Source organism: Lutra lutra, chromosome 14, assembly GCF_902655055.1.
Source record: "Lutra lutra chromosome 14, mLutLut1.2, whole genome shotgun sequence".
Taxonomy (NCBI): Eukaryota; Metazoa; Chordata; class Mammalia; order Carnivora; family Mustelidae; genus Lutra; species Lutra lutra.
Genome location: NC_062291.1, coordinates 4,021,483 through 4,039,714, shown reverse-complemented (window position 1 = coordinate 4,039,714; position 18,232 = coordinate 4,021,483). Strand labels below are relative to the sequence as shown.

Genomic DNA, 18,232 nt, shown 5'->3' with positions numbered 1-18,232 from the left:
CAGAAGATGGACCCCATGAAGGAGAGGTGGCCTGCAGGTGTGGTGGCTGGGGGAGAGGGTCTCTGCTCCCTGCCAGAGCTCCATCCTGCACAGTGCCCTTGTCAGCTGATGCCAGGGAGCCTGGCGGGCCTGCCCACATTGGAACTAAATGGTCCTCACCACCCAGGCAAGCAGGGGCAACTCGCCCTCACAAGGGGGCTTCCCAGAGGACAGAGCGGGCCGTCTGGTGTAGAGAGCACTTGAACACATTTCCTAACATCCTGGCTTCTGAGGCTGCCCTCCTGGAAGCAGCCCTCTGTGTGTTAGCTGGGAAGGGATTGGGGCCATTGTATAAGTTGGATGGAATTGTCTGAGTAGCTTTTAATGTTTAGTGGGTGAAACTGTCATCGTTTCAAAAACCTACATTTTGCCATCACTATGGTCCATCTGGAGCAATGGGTTTATGTGCTTCAGAGCCAAGCCCACTGACATGGGGGAGGGGAGGAGGGAATTACCAGAGCCCGTCTGACGCTCACGAGCTCTGGGGTCAGTGTCTTCTAAGAAAAAGCAGGATGCCTGTATCAGGAGTATTTGTGCCTTTGAAGAGTAAAGCCACTGTTTCACATCCACTGTTCTCTCTGCATCCGATGCCATGGCTGCTTATGGTGAACTCAGCATTGCGATGTCCTTAGCGTGTCACCTGGGCCATTGGAAGGCAGGGCTGGGAGGCCCGTGCATGCACCTTGACCTGGTGGGGGCAGCAGGGAGGGAGGGTGCCCCACAGCAACGTCTCACAGTCTCCCCCTCCCTCCCCGGCTCAGATAGTGACACGAGGCTGCGAGACCGTGGAAATGACCCTGAGGAGGAACGGGCTGGGCCAGCTTGGCTTCCATGTGAATTTCGAAGGAATCGTTGCAGACGTGGAACCTTTCGGCTTCGCCTGGAAGGCCGGCCTTCGCCAAGGGAGCCGCCTTGTGGAGATCTGCAAGGTGGCCGTGGCCACTCTGACCCATGAGCAGATGATTGACCTGCTCCGGACCTCCGTGACCGTGAAGGTGGTCATCATCCAGCCCCACGACGATGGCTCGCCCCGGAGGTAAGGCCTGCGAGGCCCGAGGCAGGGCTGGCCCCCTCCTTGGCCTTCGTAGCGGGCGCTGTCCCTGCCGCCCCTGCAGGATCCGCAGAAGGGGTAGTCGGGTGCGTCTCGGGCCAAAGGCATGGGCCCATCAAGCATTAGAGCAATTGAAAAAGAGCTTTAAAAAAGTTAGTGTATAACAAATGAGCAAGTCTAATATTCTAAGCAATTTCCAGGGACATTGCCCACGTGCAGGCTGAGATATTAACAAACTGAGGAGCAGAGCACCTGCTCGATGCCCCGGGACCCCTGAGAGCCCACGTCTCAGAGGAAATGGTTTATCATTGCTCAGCCCTTAGCAAGTGAAATACTGTGTCACTAGAATTCCCTTCTGTAACGTGAAGTCATCGATTCTCAATAGGGTATGTAAGCGATCAGGCCTGTAGGTCTGGAGGAGGGATGGGACACGAGGCCGACTCTGTGAAGGGACGGCGGCTCCATTCTAGGTGAACTGGCTCGGGACATTGTTGGGAAGCTCAGAACTGGGTGGTGGAGAGTGGGAAGAGAATGGGATTGGTAGGCGAGAGCGTTCCATTGTTAGTAGAAAATAATCAAGCTCAACATCAAGAAGATACTAGGCGCAGAGGGGAAAGAAGGCTAATTCGGAACAAGCCATCCATGTGGGCAGAGGCCACCGTTGTGGCCGGAGCGTCGTCTGCTAGTGTAGCTGTGAGACTTTCTCTCCAGCTCCAAGGGCCTTCCTACAGGCCACCCTACAGGCTCTGGCCTTTGAGAGATAAGGCATGCTTGGAATCCAGGCCTTGGCTGTGCGATTTCGGGTCATGCCCGTGCTCTCTCTAACCCTAGTTGGCTGTCCCTAAGATGGGGATTATAATAATGTCTACTCTCACAAAGATTAAATGGATGGATGGATACACGTAAAGCACGTAGCACCTTCTGGGGTAATCAGTACCCCACACATTTTAGTTAATTTAAAAACTTGAGGATATTCATGTGAGTTTTTCCATGCTCTAAAAGAAATTCTTACCATTCCAAGATCACAAGATGACCGTGCCCACTTTCTAGACGTACTTCTGTGGTCACTGAGGTCATTCCTTTTACTTTTTCTCCTGACTTGATCCTCTGAACCAGCGATGTCCAGCCACAGCTCCCACAGTGACTACGGTCCACAGCTGCAGCATCTGAAACAGTAGCCTCTGGCCACACGCAATGGGCACACGCTTGAGCTGTGGCTTGTGCTACCGAGAAAGTGCATTTTTCATTTCAATTAATTAATTAAGATTTCCATAGCCACACGTGGCTGGTGGCTACCGTTGATTGGCCAGAACAGCTCTAAACCATGACATTTTTTTAGAAAACAGACCAGAGGGATACCACCTTGCTCCCTAGCTAACATGCAGAATATCGCCAAAGTCCGTCTCTGTTCGATTTCTTACCACTCGCCACCTGCAGGACTTTCTGTGGCCTTGTTTCCTGTATCTGTCCAGTAGGTTTACAAAATACAGGTTGAATGAGTTGAACTTCTTGAGAGTAGCAGCCGCGTGTTGTGGGAAATATCTGGGACGTTTCTCATTGCCTTACCAGGTTCTGTCCCGTCCAGTCTGTTTGCTTTCCAAAAATCCCACGAATCACACACAGAGGTACAAGGGCAAAGAAATCACAGAAAGAAACTATTTTCTTAAAAACAAGACTTAGAAATAACCAAAGGCAAGTCCTTTATACCTTTGAAGCCACACTATTGTGTAAGTGAAGTGTTTTAAAATAAATTTTAAGTCAGTTCCGAGAAGTTTTCCCATGTAGTAAGAGTTTTTCTACCTTTGGTGGAAATAGAGTTTATAAATCTAGTAAGTATCTGTCTTAGAGCTTGATTACTGCTGTGGAGTTAGACAAAAAAGGTTACTGCATTCTCCTTTTGAGTTAAAGAATGACATTTCTCGCCCGTTTATAATTCTGACCTACTGTTGCTCAGTAGAAATTTCTTTTTTTAGGCTTCTTAAGAGATCTGGTTAAAAAAGATGTTAAAATTATTAAGGTTGGTATTTAAAACATATGATTTAGAAGAATACAATTTCCTGAGAAATACTGGATTGTTTTTTAGCTCAAACACACACACACTACCATTTAAAAGTTCGGGCTGTTACTCTTCTATCCAAGGACGCGTTATCTGCCTTGGTCTGCACATAACGGATTCTTTCTTTGTTTTAAATGCAAAAATGTTCTTATGGAAGCTCTTCAAGATATTTACAGATTTTGCCTTTGTTTCCTCAGAGTCTCATTAATGTCACTCCCTGAAGATATAGATTTCTCTCCTGATTAATCTGGAATAACAATCCTCTGTACTTTTACCTTAGCCGGGGTCAGAATTCGCGGGTTTGCCTGGTAGTGACACTCCCCTTACCCCCAGCCCCATTTCTGCAAGTCACAAAGGTTTCAGGCCTCGCCTATATCATTTACAATTCCTCCCACTCAGTCTTCCCGTTTGGTGGGAATTTGCATCTGTAAATTTTTAAATCCATATTTCTGTGAGCTTGGGGTTCGGGCTCTGCCTGCAACTGTCTGTCTGGGCCCCTGATAAAAGTACTTTCTGTTGTCAGGCAGCTTCACACAACGAGTCCTGACCCTTGCAATAACACCCCTTTGCTTTAGACCGCGACTCAAGGACGAACATCGTTTTAAATTCCATCTGTGCTCCAGCAAGTTTAGCCTCTGTGCTCATCCCTTTCTGTGAGGAACAGTGGCGGGGCGGGGCTTAACAGGGGACATGGGTAGTGCTTGACTCATTGAAAAAATTAAAATACAGAACTTTTGAAAGAAACATCGCTAGTGCCATTTCCCCTTGGCACAAGGATCTGTCTCAAGCTACAGCCACACGTGTGATTGTGGTCTGGGTAATGACGGCCTCCGTTTTCACACAGGGTTCTGAGTGCTAGTCAGGGAGGGGGCAAAAAAAAAAGTTCATTTAAATGGATGTGTGTGTGTGTGTGTGTGTGTGTGTGTTGTGTATCTTGCTGCAGGAGCCATAGGACTACAAAATTAGCCAAATCGGTGAATTACAAGATACTTCAGTCTTTGTAAGCATCGCATACAAGACAGTGAAAAATGCCTAGTTTCATTTTTGCTGTGTTATCAGCTGGATTTTTTTCCTGCAGGATCTCAGTGGGGAATAACTCGCCTCCAACCTGTCTGTCCCCATCAGCAGTAGGACAGGCCTGTCCCCTAATAGACTCACTTCTGGTTGTTCACACGTCAGACGGTGTTTGCTTATGACTCAGAAGCTGCTGGATTAAACGAAGTCTTTAGTTGGGAAAGTATTTATCAAAAGCCACCCCAGGGTTTGAAGTCCCGTTCTCCAGCCTCCGGGTGATGGTAATTCAGCGGTCCCTCCACTTGAAAGGGAGGCAGAGCTGTATTTCCCTTCTCCTTGTGGAGTTGGGAGGGTCCCTTTGGGAATGCTTATTAGCTGATATCTTGCTGGGGTTGGACCTGGAGCGGGATTCCAGGGACAGGGAATGAGTGGCAAGAGGCAGTTGGGGAATAGTGCTCTTCAAATGGAAATGAGGTTTTAAAGGGAGGAGGGCATTTCCCAAGCAGACATCTCTGTGGCAAAGATAAAGAGGACTTGGCGGAAGAGGCTTCATTAAGCTCTTACTCCTGTCTGCAAGGGATCCCACTGCCCCAGCTCCCAGCCTCCAAAGGTGACTGACACTCTATCAATGTCATTTGAAGGCAAGCACATCCATTTAAAAGGCTGATATAAAACAATAACAACTCATCAGAATTACGCATGAGTTGTTATACAATGTGAGTGATAACAATAAATAGGTCCAAGAAACGTGGAGATGAAATTCCTTGCTGTGGCACCTGTATTTCATGTAATGTTTCATACTTTGTTGACATACCGTCCCAGACATATTTTTCTATATAATGCAAAACAGTGGAAATCATCTCCTGTCGTCTAGAGCTTTAATTGTTCTTTCGTCATTCCATGGAAGCTTTATGCTCATTTTATAAATTTACTTTAAGCTCATTCTGTAGAGCAAAGCTTCAGGTTGTTCTCCTTTGCTGCTGGTTGCTAGATCGTTCCACACCCTGAAGTACACACACCTAGTTCCAGAGACTGAACAAGGAAGGGAAACTCAATTTCATCAAATTAGCAGGTTGGAGAGAGAGAGAGAGAGATCTAAAGTAGATGGTGAGTTGAGATCTTGACCTAAGTGAGATTTTTAGAGTTCCAACTGCTTTGTGTGGATTTAAAAAATCAGTTACATTTGGTATTGTCTTTTTTTTTTTAAGATTTTACTTATTTGAGAGAGAAAGAGAGATAGTGAGAAAAAGCATGTGCACAGGGCAGAGGGAGAGGCAGAAGGAGAAATGGGCTTCCCGCGGAGCAGGGAACCTGACGCGGGGCTGGATCCCAGGACCCTCGGGATCACGACCTGAACCAAAGGCAGATGCTTAACTGACTGAGCCCTCCAGGTGCCCCACATGTGGTATTGTCTTAGGGGCACCCTCCAGGAATGACCGTCAGTGTGAATTGTGAAATGTTCTGCATCTCTGCCCTGTCCATCCAATGTCAAGTTCAGATTTTTCCCTTCCTCTTTGAAGTAAGAACGTTGCATTATAGAGGGAACAAAAAGGTGGTGGCCTTGTGTTTACTCATTCAGTCTTTTCATTAACCCTTAACTGGTTTGTGCCCTGTGTGGGGCCCTGAGGCTATGCACATGGGGGCGGGGGGGGGGGGGGGGGGGGGGGGGGGGGGCGCGGGGCACAGACATTATCTTTACTTCCCTGGACTCTTAAGTGGTCTACTTGGCATTCTAAAGTACAGGTCTTCACATTCAAAAGTGGATTTCTCAAACTGTGGCCACAATTTCTTACTTGATACTGAGAATATCAGCGCAGGAAAACCTCCACCCTCTCCAGTCAGTAATCTACACTATGGTGCTCCTGCCTGTTCAGCAGTCTGAAATGTTGTAATACCCCTGACGTTGACACAGGAGCGTAGAGGGGGACAGTGAGTGTGAGCGTTCTGTTAGGCAGCTGACAGGTGCGCGCATGACCAGCATACCCCACTCGGATAACGGGCAGTCATGGGTTTTCTCTTTCACGAAATCCGTTCATCAAAAACCAGGCATCAAGCAGCTATTGAGAATCTTCTGCATTTAACTTTGAAGGATGTAATGCAGTCAAATGTTATTCCTGGTCTCAAGCTTTCTAAGGAAAAAAAAAAAAAAAAGAGGAGGTTGGCTTCCTGAAGAACTTCCTGAGCCCGTGGTTTAAGTTGGAGGCTGTGCTGGCTGTGTAGTAGGTCAAGACTCATTGCCGCTGTGGCTGGCGAGGAAGGGGAGGGGGGCAGGCGGATGGATTATTTAGCACCAGATGGCCTTGCTTCCTATTCAGTATGACACACACCGTTTCTATTCAAGATCTTTATTCAAAGGGCTTGGCCATGTGGGCTTATGGTCTAGATGTGTCTTTTTCTAGGTACCATCTCAGTGTCTCTCTATCTGGATATAAATTAAGGAAATATGTAGAAAATTGCATTAATATTTCATGTAGTACCTATTTCCTATATGACACTGTCCTAACCCTTACAGTAAGTTATGCTATGTGGTTATCTCCCTGTTGGAAGCTTTTGATTTTTTTATGCAACAGAAAGAAAGAGTTTTTGATGTAAGTGAATGAGCATCAATTGCCCCTGTCATCTTGTTGGATGATTTGGAAAGAGTCTCTTAGCTATTAGCAGGCTATTAGCATAACAGACATTAAAATGATTAAAATATCAGTGATTACTTCAATCCCTAGGGCTATAAAAAGGTTTTTTTACAAAGCGCATAACAGAAAAGAAGCAGGTAGTTCACTTGAGGAGATCTATCTGCCTTTGTTCCCAAAGAGCCTCTTAGCTCCTCATGGAAACAATGACATGATGTGGGCCACATTACCGATTTGTTGATAGTTTTCTTTTTTTTTTTTTTAAAGATTTTATTTATTTATTTGACAGACAGAAATCACAAGTAGGCAGAGAGGCAGGCAGAGAGAGAGGAGGAAGCAGTCTCCCCGCTGAGCAGAGAGTCCGATGCGGGGCTCGATCCCAGGACCCTGGGATCATGACCCGAGCCGAAGGCAGAGGCTTTAACCCACTGAGCCACCCAGGTGCCCCTGTTGATAGTTTTCTGAGGAGACATCAGAATGTCTAAGAAAGACCACTGAGCTAGGAGTCTGGGTTCCAGCTGTGAACCTGTCCCCGATGGGTTGTATTAACTTTCCAACCTGTCTGAGCCTTCTTCTGAAGGTGGGAGATTTCCTTTTAGCCCCTCAGACATTTTTGTGACATTGAAATGCTGTGGTGTGTATGGAAAACGGGGCCATGCCATACAAGGTCAGGGGCAGACTGGAAGTCAAGGATAGCACGACAATATGTTGTAAGGCTTTTTGATTGATTACGGGGTTCAGTTAAAGGTTCTCTGTGATGCAGTTTCAGAGTACAGCAAATGCAAGTTACAATTATGTGATTGAGCCCTGGTTGCTTGGTCCCTGGTCTGCCCACTGGAGATCCAGCTAACTTATCCAACTGCCTTTTTCTTTCCCTTCCCCCCCACCTTTTTTTTTTTTTTTTTTTTTTTTGGTAGAATATAACTTGTTTCTTTCAATCTTCTCGGTTTTCTAGGTTTTTTATTTCATGTTGCGTCTCTTCAAAAGAATTCTCCCTGGTTATCCTCCCACAGAACTCTTCCCCGCTCTTAGTTTTGAAGTGGCATGTGTCCTGCTTTCACAGAAGAAGCAAAGAATAAAGTAACAGGTTAACGATGAGTTGTTCTGTAAAAGAAGGTACACAAAGGGAATTTTACAGCTCTACAATTTTCTACAACTCCGATTATCCTATAAACTTTGCCATTCTATAGTTCTTCACATCTACATATTTTCTGGGAAGAACTTTCATGAACATTGATGCACATTTTTGCTATTTAATACTAGCTCCTTCTGTTTTATAAAAGGAAAAAAAAAGAGTAGCATCTATTTGACTGACTTCTTTTGTGTGAAGCCAGCACTTGGGAGAGCTTGCACACTGCCTGTGATTTAACATGGGTCCAAAGGACAGTGCTATTTCTCACACTTTGACAGCTCTGGGTTTTGTTGTGTTGTGTTTTGTTTTTTAAGATTTTATTATTTGAGAGAGAGAAACCCAGTGGGAGCAGGAACACAAGCAGGGGCAGAGGGAGCGGGAGAAGCAGGCTCCCCACTGAGCAGGGAACCCGATGTGGGTCTCGATTCCAGGACCCTGGAATCGTGACCTCAGCCAAAGGCAACTGCTCAACCAACTGCCCTTATAGCTCTGGGGTTTTAAGCCAAGAGCCCCAACTGTGTCTTTAATGGAGAACAGCATGATTCCTGGGGGAGGATCCTGCTGGGAATGAGTAGAGGAGAGTGTGCCATGGCCCATCTGGGTGAGCCATCCAGGATGGCCCCGACGGCCAAGCTCAGAGGTGGCAAGGAGCCTTCAGAACTGGTGCCACAGCCCAGCGGTGATTCTGCCTTCAGATGCCCAAATGACTGACGGCTAATGGAGGGTTCTTCCAGGAAAGTAGAAGGGTCAGTTGGAAGAAGTTGGTCTACGGGGACGGATGCCGGGAGGGGACTTTGCAGGGTGTCCCTGTGTAAGGGATGGGTAAGTTCAGTGCTTGGCAGTGTAGGCAAGTGCCTGTATCTCTGACCCTCGAGCGGGCACCCCTCCCCCCAGCCGGCCATGCCCAGAGCCCAGGAAGCAGTAGCAGCTGCCGCCCTAGGACCCTGCCAGGGAGAAGCCACTTCAGACGGCAGGACACAGGGAGAGCGCTGATCAGTGTGCTTACAAGGACCCTCATGAGCGTCCTGGGTCCAGGACATAAGCCATAGCAGAAAGCCCGTTGTGCTGAGTTCAGAAGGACAAGGAGCTGTGTTTTGCAGAGTGAAGCAGTAAAATATAAGATGCTCCGAGGGCTCCAGCGATGCCAGCTCCTTGTCAGTTTCACAGTTTTGTGTGCCGCAGGCTCAGTGAGCTCGTATTTTACGACCACTTTGGTCCAGAGAATGTTTTTGCCTTCCTTCTAATATACAGAGCAGTATTAGACCCAGGGAAGTTCCTGGCCAGACAAGCAACGGTAACAAGTGTACGTATAGTTAACCCTGCAGCGGAGTGCGTATTGACGTCTACCAGGCATGTTAATTAGAAGTATAAGTAGGTGACGTGCACATTTGTTACTGACCAAAGAGGAAATCAATATGCTCACATGTAAGTGACCCCCACGGCCCTCTCTAACGTCTTCCAGTGTCTTTGTTTGGCAAGCAACCTGGGAAAAGTGTGCCAGAAGCTAAAAATGCAGTTCACGTCTGTGGACTTGATTTGGTGTATGTCCACAGGAAGCCGAGGGCATCTCTCCGTGAGGTCTGAATTTGTATTATAATGCGAGAAGCTAAAGGCTTGTCTTTTTTTAGAAATAAAAAAAATTTAAAAAATAAAACCTGTTTCAGTTACACACAAGATTAGCAGCTCACTTTGGGGTGGGGGGGGGATTATCTTTTTGTGCTAGGTCTTTTTGCATTTGGTCCATTTGGGTTTCCGTTGGTCTTGACCTAGTGGTCAGGAATCCTTGCTGGGTGCCCTTTCAGGGCGTGATGCTCCAGAGGAGCAGGGAGATCTCACCCGGCATCCTTCACTAGAACTAGCCACAGAGACGAGGAGTGTGTGCGGGGACAGGGACAGGTGTAAAGGGTGAGGATTTTCTCTCACGCTCCCTGTAACAGGGAGCTGTAGGCTAAGTGACAACTCTTATTTTAAACCTCTTCCTAGTTCCCTAAAAATTGGCTGAATTTTCTACCTGTGTCCTTCCAGACATTTTTTAGAACAGAACTGTGTTTGACTGGGTTTGATGGTATGTTGCCACATAAAATTAGTGGCATTTATTTGATGGTTTAGTCCTAGACATAAACAAAGCAGAAACCTCGCTTGTAAGAGTAGTTACTATAAAAGTGTCCCATACTCACAAAATTTATTTTGGTTTTCCAAATAAAGCCATTCTTTTGAAAAGACCTATTCTTTATTCAGGCATAAGAGCCCCAGTTTTTAGTATTAAGAAGATCATTTACATATGAGTTTGTCCAAAAGGTTGGAAATGAAATAATTCCACCCGGAATCTCCTGTCAAGCGCGTGTGTTTGCACACGTTTGTGTCAGCACTCTTCTAAAATATTAGTCATGATTATGCATTTATATAATGTTTTTCCTCAAAGATTCGAGCTAAATTACAATGTCTTAGGAAAGGCTACAATCGAGGAGCATGAATGAAATATTTCACATGCCTCAGCCGTCTGTTTTCTCTTTGCTTTTTCTTCCTTTTAAGCCTAGCCCAAACCCAAACAGGCTCTGGAGATACACGTTGGTCCACAGGATCCAAGGTTCCTGATACTTTCATTCAAATATAACTCCAAAACCCCTCACTTCGATTCCCTGACAGGTACTCTCCGGGCCCCTGCAGGCTTTGAGACCAAAGCCCGGGGTTCACCTCACTACCCATTGACTTGCTTAGAGCATCCAGTAGGCTGGAAGACAAGAGTAGGTTTTCTTAATATTTTGATATGACTGCCATATCCCACCTCATGATTTCTAATTAGGTTGTTGGTCTCTGGATGAATCAGTAGTCCCAGGGGATGTGTCACCTAGTTAAAGAGAAAAACACTGGGAAATAGTACAAGTCCATGAGTAAACGTTGCAGAGCCTTGGAGTTTCATGAAATAATGATGATAATAATGATAATAGCCATGCAATCCAGTGTAAATCTGGGCTTATCAAATTGACCAGTCGTTTAACTAATGTGTTGAGGAGATCCAGGGTAATTTAAACTTGCCTAGGTTAGAGATAATTTTGGTTTGAAGGAAGGAAAGTTAAAATAAAAGATGAAGTAAAGTTTAATAAAACAGGCAGGAGTTTCTCCTTCAAATGGTTTATTCAGTCCCTTTCTAAACTCAGAGGGTAGCACCAAACATGCATTTGGTTTCCCGAGCCAAAAATCAGATCATTGTTGTATTCCTACCTGTTTTTCCAAGGACTATTGATTTGATGGGTGAGAAGTAACTTTCATCCAATACTGCTGTACCTTCCGTACCTCCTGTCCCCCCAGAAACTCAGGATATCCTCTGTAACTCAGGAGTTCGAGTTCCACATGATGTCTGAAAAAGACCTTATTGAGGTATGACTGATGTCACAGGGCTGTAGACATCTAAAGCACACAGATTAGTGAGTTTGGAGATAAGTATACAGCCTTGGAACCATCACCATAATCAACACCGTAAGTGTATCCATGGCCTCCAGAAGTTTCCTTCCATCCTACATATGTATGTATGTCTCTCTTGACATAGACCTTCCTTTACTCATCACCCTGGGCACTCCGTGAACCTTTTAATCTGGTTTTACGTATCTCTTAATTCTGGAGATTGTCCTGTATTGTTTCTTAATCATTTCCTCCCCACCTTTCCCCCCCTCTTCTCTTTCTGGTACCTCTGTCTAGGCATCAGTCTTCTTGGATCCAACTTTAATTTTCACATGCATGCGTGCTTGTAACAGTTTTAGAGAGGTCCTCAGTTTACCCTGGTCTTAGTAAACTTTTTTTTTTTTAATTTTTGAATTTTAGCTATCATGTTTTTAAATTTCAAAAGTTCTTTCTTATTCTGTAAGGATATGGTTGGTCGGTTACCCTCACTGCGGGGTGATCCGGTGGCTTACATCTAATTACAACTCATTGTCTTTTTATTTTTTTTTAAAGATTTTATTTATTTGACAGAGATCACAAGTAGGCAGAGAGGCAAGCAGAGAGAGAGAGAGGAGGAAGCAGACTCCGTGCCGAGCAGAGAGCCCAATGCGGGACTCGATCCCAGAACCCTGAGATCATGACCTGAGTGGAAGGCAGAGGCTTAACCCACTGAGCCACCCAGGCGCCCCTCAACTCATTGTCTTTTTGCTAGAAGATCCTCCTTGGCCTTTTGTAGGCTGATCAGCATTCTGAAGCTGGGTTTGGAGGAAGGGGAGATGACTGTGGGTCTCATTTTCCAGTGAGACTTTCACTTAACCTTTTGTTTTCAGCCATGCTCTCCTCTGTTGGAGTCCTGATCCTTCAGGTGGAGTTCCCCACACCGTTGCTCCTGCCCCCTAGAGGTAGGGGTGGTTATTGCCTGCCATGTAATGCTCAAACTTTCCTTTGTTCTCTCTTTTCTAAATCACCCCCTCCTATGAAACCTTCTCTCTCACTTTCGCCTCCTGCAGTACCTGGCACTTCCCGTCCCTTTGCCCCTTTTCGGGGGGGTGTGTAAGGGGAATCGTCACATCTTTCCTTGTCTCCCTCTATGTCACTCTTGGGTTTTGCCTTCCTCTGCTCTGCTGAACCATCAGCACCGTTCCATTTCCCTTCTCCTTGTGATTGCCGTGGTTTAGAATTCCAGCTGTCTCGAGTTTGGTAGATAGTCAGCTTTGTTTCTGTTTCTCGTTCTCCTCATTCTTACATGATTTGGAAAAGAGGCTGAAATGTCCCTCTACCATCTTGAGAACGGAAGTCTCCTTTTTAAAGAACCACACCTTCCCCTAGTGGATTTCTCGGGGGGAGAGTATGAGCAAGCTTCTGCGTTGACTCTGGAACATCCGGGGAGAGACACCCCTCGGTCAACATGGTAACCAGGGGGATGTGCCCTGGTGCTCAGACTTGAAACTTACCCAGGCTTCCCTGCGTTTGCCGTACTGTGCCAGCTGGTGTCCCAGGCTCCCTTTGGTCAAGCTAATAGTGCTGTTTGCACTGTGTAACTAATGAGAAACTTGAGAGAGGTCTGGTTTAAATCACAGTGTGAGGCTGACGGTCTCCCGTTCCTGACCACTCCCCGAAGCACATGAGAGTGTGCTCCAGCACGTCCCGTTTGGGGGACTGGAACTCTAGTTCAAGAGAGTGACCATGGCAACTAAGAACCCCACTTTGACCAGATGGGTGCTCTGCTTTCCCCTTGACTGTGACAGCGTTTACTGCTTTTGTTTTTCACTTTTCTCAGACTCCGTAGAAAAGGTGACCTGTGACGTAATTCTTAGTTCTATAACTGTCCTTCTTTCGAATCTGTTCAGATCGTATGGCAGGCATTTTTAATCTGTTGAAGTTTGTTCATTGCCCTGTGTTCGGTGTGTGTGATTTCCATGTATGCAACTTGGTTCAAATGTATTCGGGTGTAAGAAGTTTGCAGACGACCCAGAGAGACAGGATATATGCACGCAATGCCTAAAGCAATAGCTTGTCATTAACCAGAGCCACAAGCCTGATCCTGGATGCTGCTGGTTCCTGCTGGGTCATAGACAGAGTCCCCATAAGCCAGGGATGCTCCTGGGGGTGCCTGGCTCTCCTCCGTGGTCTGGAAGCCCTGAGCAGCCGCACGGAAGGCTCAGCACCGAGCCCTCCTACCCACCCGCTCTTCTCCGCCCAACAGAGGGTGTTCCGAGCTCTGCCGGATCCCCATGGTGGAGTACAAACTGGACAGCGAAGGCACCCCGTGCGAGTACAAGACACCCTTCCGGAGGAACACCACGTGGCACCGCGTACCCACCCCGGCCCTGCAGCCCCTGGCCCGGGCCTCCCCCGTGCCCGGCACGCCCGACCGACTGCCGTGCCAGCAGCTGCTCCAGCAGGCCCAGGCTGCCATCCCTCGGAGCACCTCCTTCGACCGGAAGCTGCCGGATGGCACGAGGTAAGGCCTTCCCTCTGGGACACCCGTTGCGAAACTCTGGGGCTTGAACTTGACATTACAGGGAGGACCTCCTTTCTTGGCTTGTTTCCAAGTTCACTTGTTCTGCACCAGCTGGCAGGAGGGGCGGCAGGGCAGACCCCAGATGTGGTCGTGCTTGGGATCCGTCTCATACCTCACCCAACGGGGTCGCGCCTTTCCCTCTCCTGGTCCTCCCAGTCACCTTGCTCCCTACACCTGGACAAGACACCTGAGAGAAGGGATTCTTCTTAGATAAGTGCAGGCAGTTTTGAGTGTAAATAAAACTGCAGAATCAGTGACCAAATCACATCATCCTGATGTGTATAGTATTTTAAGAGGTCCCAAGATCATTAGCGTTTCCTTGCTTTTTTTTTTCTTGTTTTAAGCAAACCGAGTGAACTTTAAAATTAACTTTTCTTTTTTTTTTTTTAAGATTTATCTATTTATTTTAGAGAGAGAGAGAGTAGGGAGAGGGGCAGAGGGAGAGAATCTTCAAGCAGACTCCCCACTGAGCAGGAGCCCACGTGGGGCTCGATCTCACAACCCTGAGACCGTGACCTGAGCCGAGACCGTGACCTGAGCCGAACCGAGAGTCAGACACTCAACTGACCGAGCCACCCAGACGCTCCTAAAATTAATTTTTCAATGAGAAGATGCTCTTGTTTAAAAGTGCATGTATGTGGGGCACCTGGGTGGCTCAGTGGGTTAAAGCCTCTGCCTTCGGCTCAGGTCATGGTCCCAGGGTCCTGGGATCGAGCCCCACATCGGGCTCTCTGCTCCGCCGGGAGCCTGCTTCCTCCCCTCTCTCTCTGCCTGCCTCTCTGCCTACTTGCGATATCTCTCTCTGTCAAATAAATAAATAAATAATCTTAAAAAAAAAAAGTGCATGTATGGCATTAGAAGCTGGTGAGAATTTGGGGGGCACAATTCACAGTAGGTAGTTTTAAGTGAACGAAATGGTAAATTCGTCTTGTTAATTGCAGCCGCTTTTTATTTCCGCTTTTCTATAACTTACGGGCCATGGCGACGTGGTGAGTTTCCGCAAACTGGTTTGCCAGGCTCTGGTCTCCTAAAGTGTTGGCAGCAAGGGCGCTGGGCCAGCCTGCTGACCCTGTGGCAGCTCACCGCAGCTATTACTCACGCTCTCTCCCCACTCCGATTTCCTCATCTGAAAAATAAGCTTAGTCATCCTAGAGAACTCTGCAGAGCGTTACAAAGGTGGACTCAGTATTTGCAAACTGCTTCCGGAACCGCTCCTGGCACGTAGTAAGGCTGTATAGGTATTACCAACAGTAAGATTGAAACTTGAGGTCTTTCTCTGCTTTCTCCAGTCTATTCTTGATGGGTCAAATGCAGAAACAGCATTCCTTTAACTTGACATTAAATCATCTCAGCTCTGGGTCTCCTTTCCCAGAGGTCCGCTGAGTTTATAAACTCCCCATATTCAAAGAAGCACACATAGGTAGCTCACAGGAGGGGTCTGCGGGGTCCGCAGAGCCTCCCTTAGTAAAGTAAAATTTAGTGAATTATAGGGGGGATTAAAAAAAAAAGACCTGGAGGGTTCTAGCAGCAAAATGGAAACTTGGCAAGCCCATCTTTATCAAATGGGTTCTCATGAGCATTACTTATTTCTGTGTTCTGAGATAAATAGGATTGCATCCAATGGATGTGTGAAAATAAATGGTTTTGACAAATTTAGAGTTCTGTCTCTGCATGGGTGTATGTATTTAAACAAGACGAAAACATGCCTTGCGTTAAGTTTTCGTTGAGCAAGTAATAGTAACGTTTTCGTAATTCTGGATTCTGGTGGGTTCTTAGCGTGGTTCTTCCATATTTCACTGGAGTCGTCACTGAGCTTTAAATCTCCGGAGAGTGACGGCTTATCCCTGCCCCATCCCTTTCCTGTAAGGAGCTGCCAGCCGTGAGCCACCCGCTGTCTCTGGCCTCTCCCGTTCTTGGTCTGTCGGTCCAAAGTGCATTCCGTTTCATTCTGCGATGTGTATTTATTTCCCCCTTTCCTTTGCTGCTGTCAAATGAGTTTATTAGTAAAGCAGGATGGGCCGGGTCCCCACGTGGACACCCCACAGATACTTTGCTGCCTTGTTAATGATTCTAGTCACCGTTTCAGAAGTTCGCCCAGCAACCAGTCATCCTCCAGCGACCCCGGGCCTGGCAGCAGCGGACCCTGGAGACCACAAGCAGCATATGACGGGTACTGCTCAGTCCTCCCTCATTGCTGGCCCCTGGGAGGGACCTGGTCAGGGGCTCGTGCAGAAGCATTTACCGTGTGCCTGCTGTATACGAAGCCATTTGGGGGATGGAAAAATGCCAGACAGGCTTTTAATAAGTCCCTGTCCAGGCCAGAAAGCTCACCGTTCCTATGCACGTAGAGCTCGTTTGTCTGTTTTCGGAGCCTGCCTGTTTTTTTCATGTGAATAAGGAAAGTCTTTCTGAAAAATGAAAGATTTGGGGACTCTACAGTCAGTAGCCCTTGGGAGTTGTCCCCTCACTTAAACTGCCAACAAGGAATAAATTCACAGCCTCTCTGGGAAGTGCATCTTCTCCAAAACACGGCCCCAGATCGGAAAAGGCAGGTCTAGCATTTGGCCGTCTTTTCATGCCTCCTGTTTGAGAACAGTAGAAGGGTGCCTCATACATCCAGCTGAGGACTGTCCCTTGGAGTGTGTGCCTGAATGTCATATCCAGGAGCCGGCAGCTCAGGTACAGCCTGAGGACACTTGGGGACACAGAGATGCTGAACTGACAGATACAGCAACTCATGGGAAACATTCATGACTTCTGGGAGGAAAAGGTGTTCCCGGCAACATCGTTGCCCTATATTGCTTTTAATTGGGTCTGGAGATGAGAGAATGGCCAGGTCAGACGAGAAGGGCCTCCCACGGGAACAGCAGCTTTCTGTTACCGCTCTCACAGGTGCAGAGGGAAACGTCTCTTCCTGGATCCCGCTTCCCTCTGGTCTGGGCTTAGAAGTGGATATTTGCAGTCAGTTACATGTGTGTCCCCTACCTTACGTAGTAGATGGAGTTCTTAAAAAGAACTTGACATTTTTCTCAGTCGAGTTGCATTTGGAAAGTGGAAGGGATTTTTTTTTTGGATCGGGGAAAAACCGTCCCTGTCTTTCTTTTGCAAACGAGGATCTGTCACGGAATCCTGTAGGAATCACTTGGAGATAGGAAGAACTTTCCTGGGATTTCTTTCCTTTTTAAGATTGTATTGTCCTATGTGGGGTTTTCATAAAACGGAGTCCACCTAGATGTCGTCTCAAGCCAATCAATGGACTTTCTTTTCCTTAAAAAATTGGACATAAGGAAGTATCAGGGCCCAAGAGAAAACAAAACGAAACGAAACCGCAGCAGTGAGCTCTTCCTTGGCTTCCCGGGGACAGGACAGCTCCTCTGACCCTGGGCAGCTCTCCAGCCTCCCGGGATCGGCAGCCTTTTTGTGTCTACACGTGGCTGTCACCCATGTGCCTCTGTTGAGCCAGCGGGGAAACGGGAGTCCCTGGTTCCAGGTGCTGAAGCTTCTCTGTCAGGGTTGGGCCGGCAGGCAGTGGCCCTTCCATTTGCCAAAAGCAGCCTCTGCTGTGGGGCTTCCCTGGGACGGGCCCGGCGGGAACAGCACACGGTGCGGAGGACGCACGGGGTGGGGGGGTGCACCCAGGGGACACCCGGCGAGCAGGCCACTCAGCTCTGTGCTCTTTGCAGATGCCACTCTCCTCTGCTGCTCGAGCACCAGGGCGCGGGCCCTTTGGAGTGTGAAGGAGCCAGGGAGCGGGAGGACGGCCTGGACGGAAGCAGGCACCTGGGTAATGAGACACGCGGCTTGGCAGCTGCCCAGCCCTTCTGTCCTGCTCCCTCTTTCCTCCCATCCCTCGTCCACTCATCCGTCCTTCATTCCTGCATTCATCCCATTGGTCAGCGCCGTCCTGCGACAATGCCCGTGCGGTCGGCTGGGTCTCCCAGTGTCACGGGGGATATGGTCGTGGGTCACCGTACTGGTGGTACCAACGGAAATGGAACCTGAGCTTTATGTGAGTTGTTTTGTGGACGCTCAGGGGATATCCACTGGTGAGACCAGAACGTTCCAGAGCCACAGTCTTGTTCATTTCCCCCAGACCATGTCGTCGTCCGGCTTCTGTGTTTGCTTCGGTCTTTTGTCAACACAACAAGTAAGGTATTCAGCTCTTCCCTTCTTCATGTGACAGAAACCAAATGGCATGGCCCGCCCTCCAAGGTCCTGAGTTCCTATAAAGAAAGAGCCCTGCAGAAGGACGGCAGTTGCAAGGAGTCCCCCAATAAGCTCTCCCACGTAAGTCCTCCCTTCACGGGCTACCCTCTTGCGTGGCCGTACTGAGCCATCTCAGCACACAGCG

The 18,232-nt window shown here is 47.7% G+C and overlaps 1 protein-coding gene across 3 annotated transcripts in view; it reads left to right on the top strand.

Annotated features, from left to right (window-relative positions):
• The window catches only part of SIPA1L2 (signal induced proliferation associated 1 like 2), a 215,185-nt gene that overhangs the window by 156,663 nt on the left and 40,290 nt on the right, over positions 1-18,232 (top strand). For all 3 annotated transcript variants that reach the window (XM_047701964.1, XM_047701965.1, XM_047701963.1), the window contains 5 exons: positions 801-1,075; positions 13,564-13,821; positions 15,968-16,051; positions 17,565-17,665; positions 18,065-18,168. In XM_047701964.1, the coding sequence (XP_047557920.1) occupies positions 801-1,075; positions 13,564-13,821; positions 15,968-16,051; positions 17,565-17,665; positions 18,065-18,168 (822 nt within the window). The remainder of the gene's footprint in view (positions 1-800; positions 1,076-13,563; positions 13,822-15,967; positions 16,052-17,564; positions 17,666-18,064; positions 18,169-18,232) is intronic.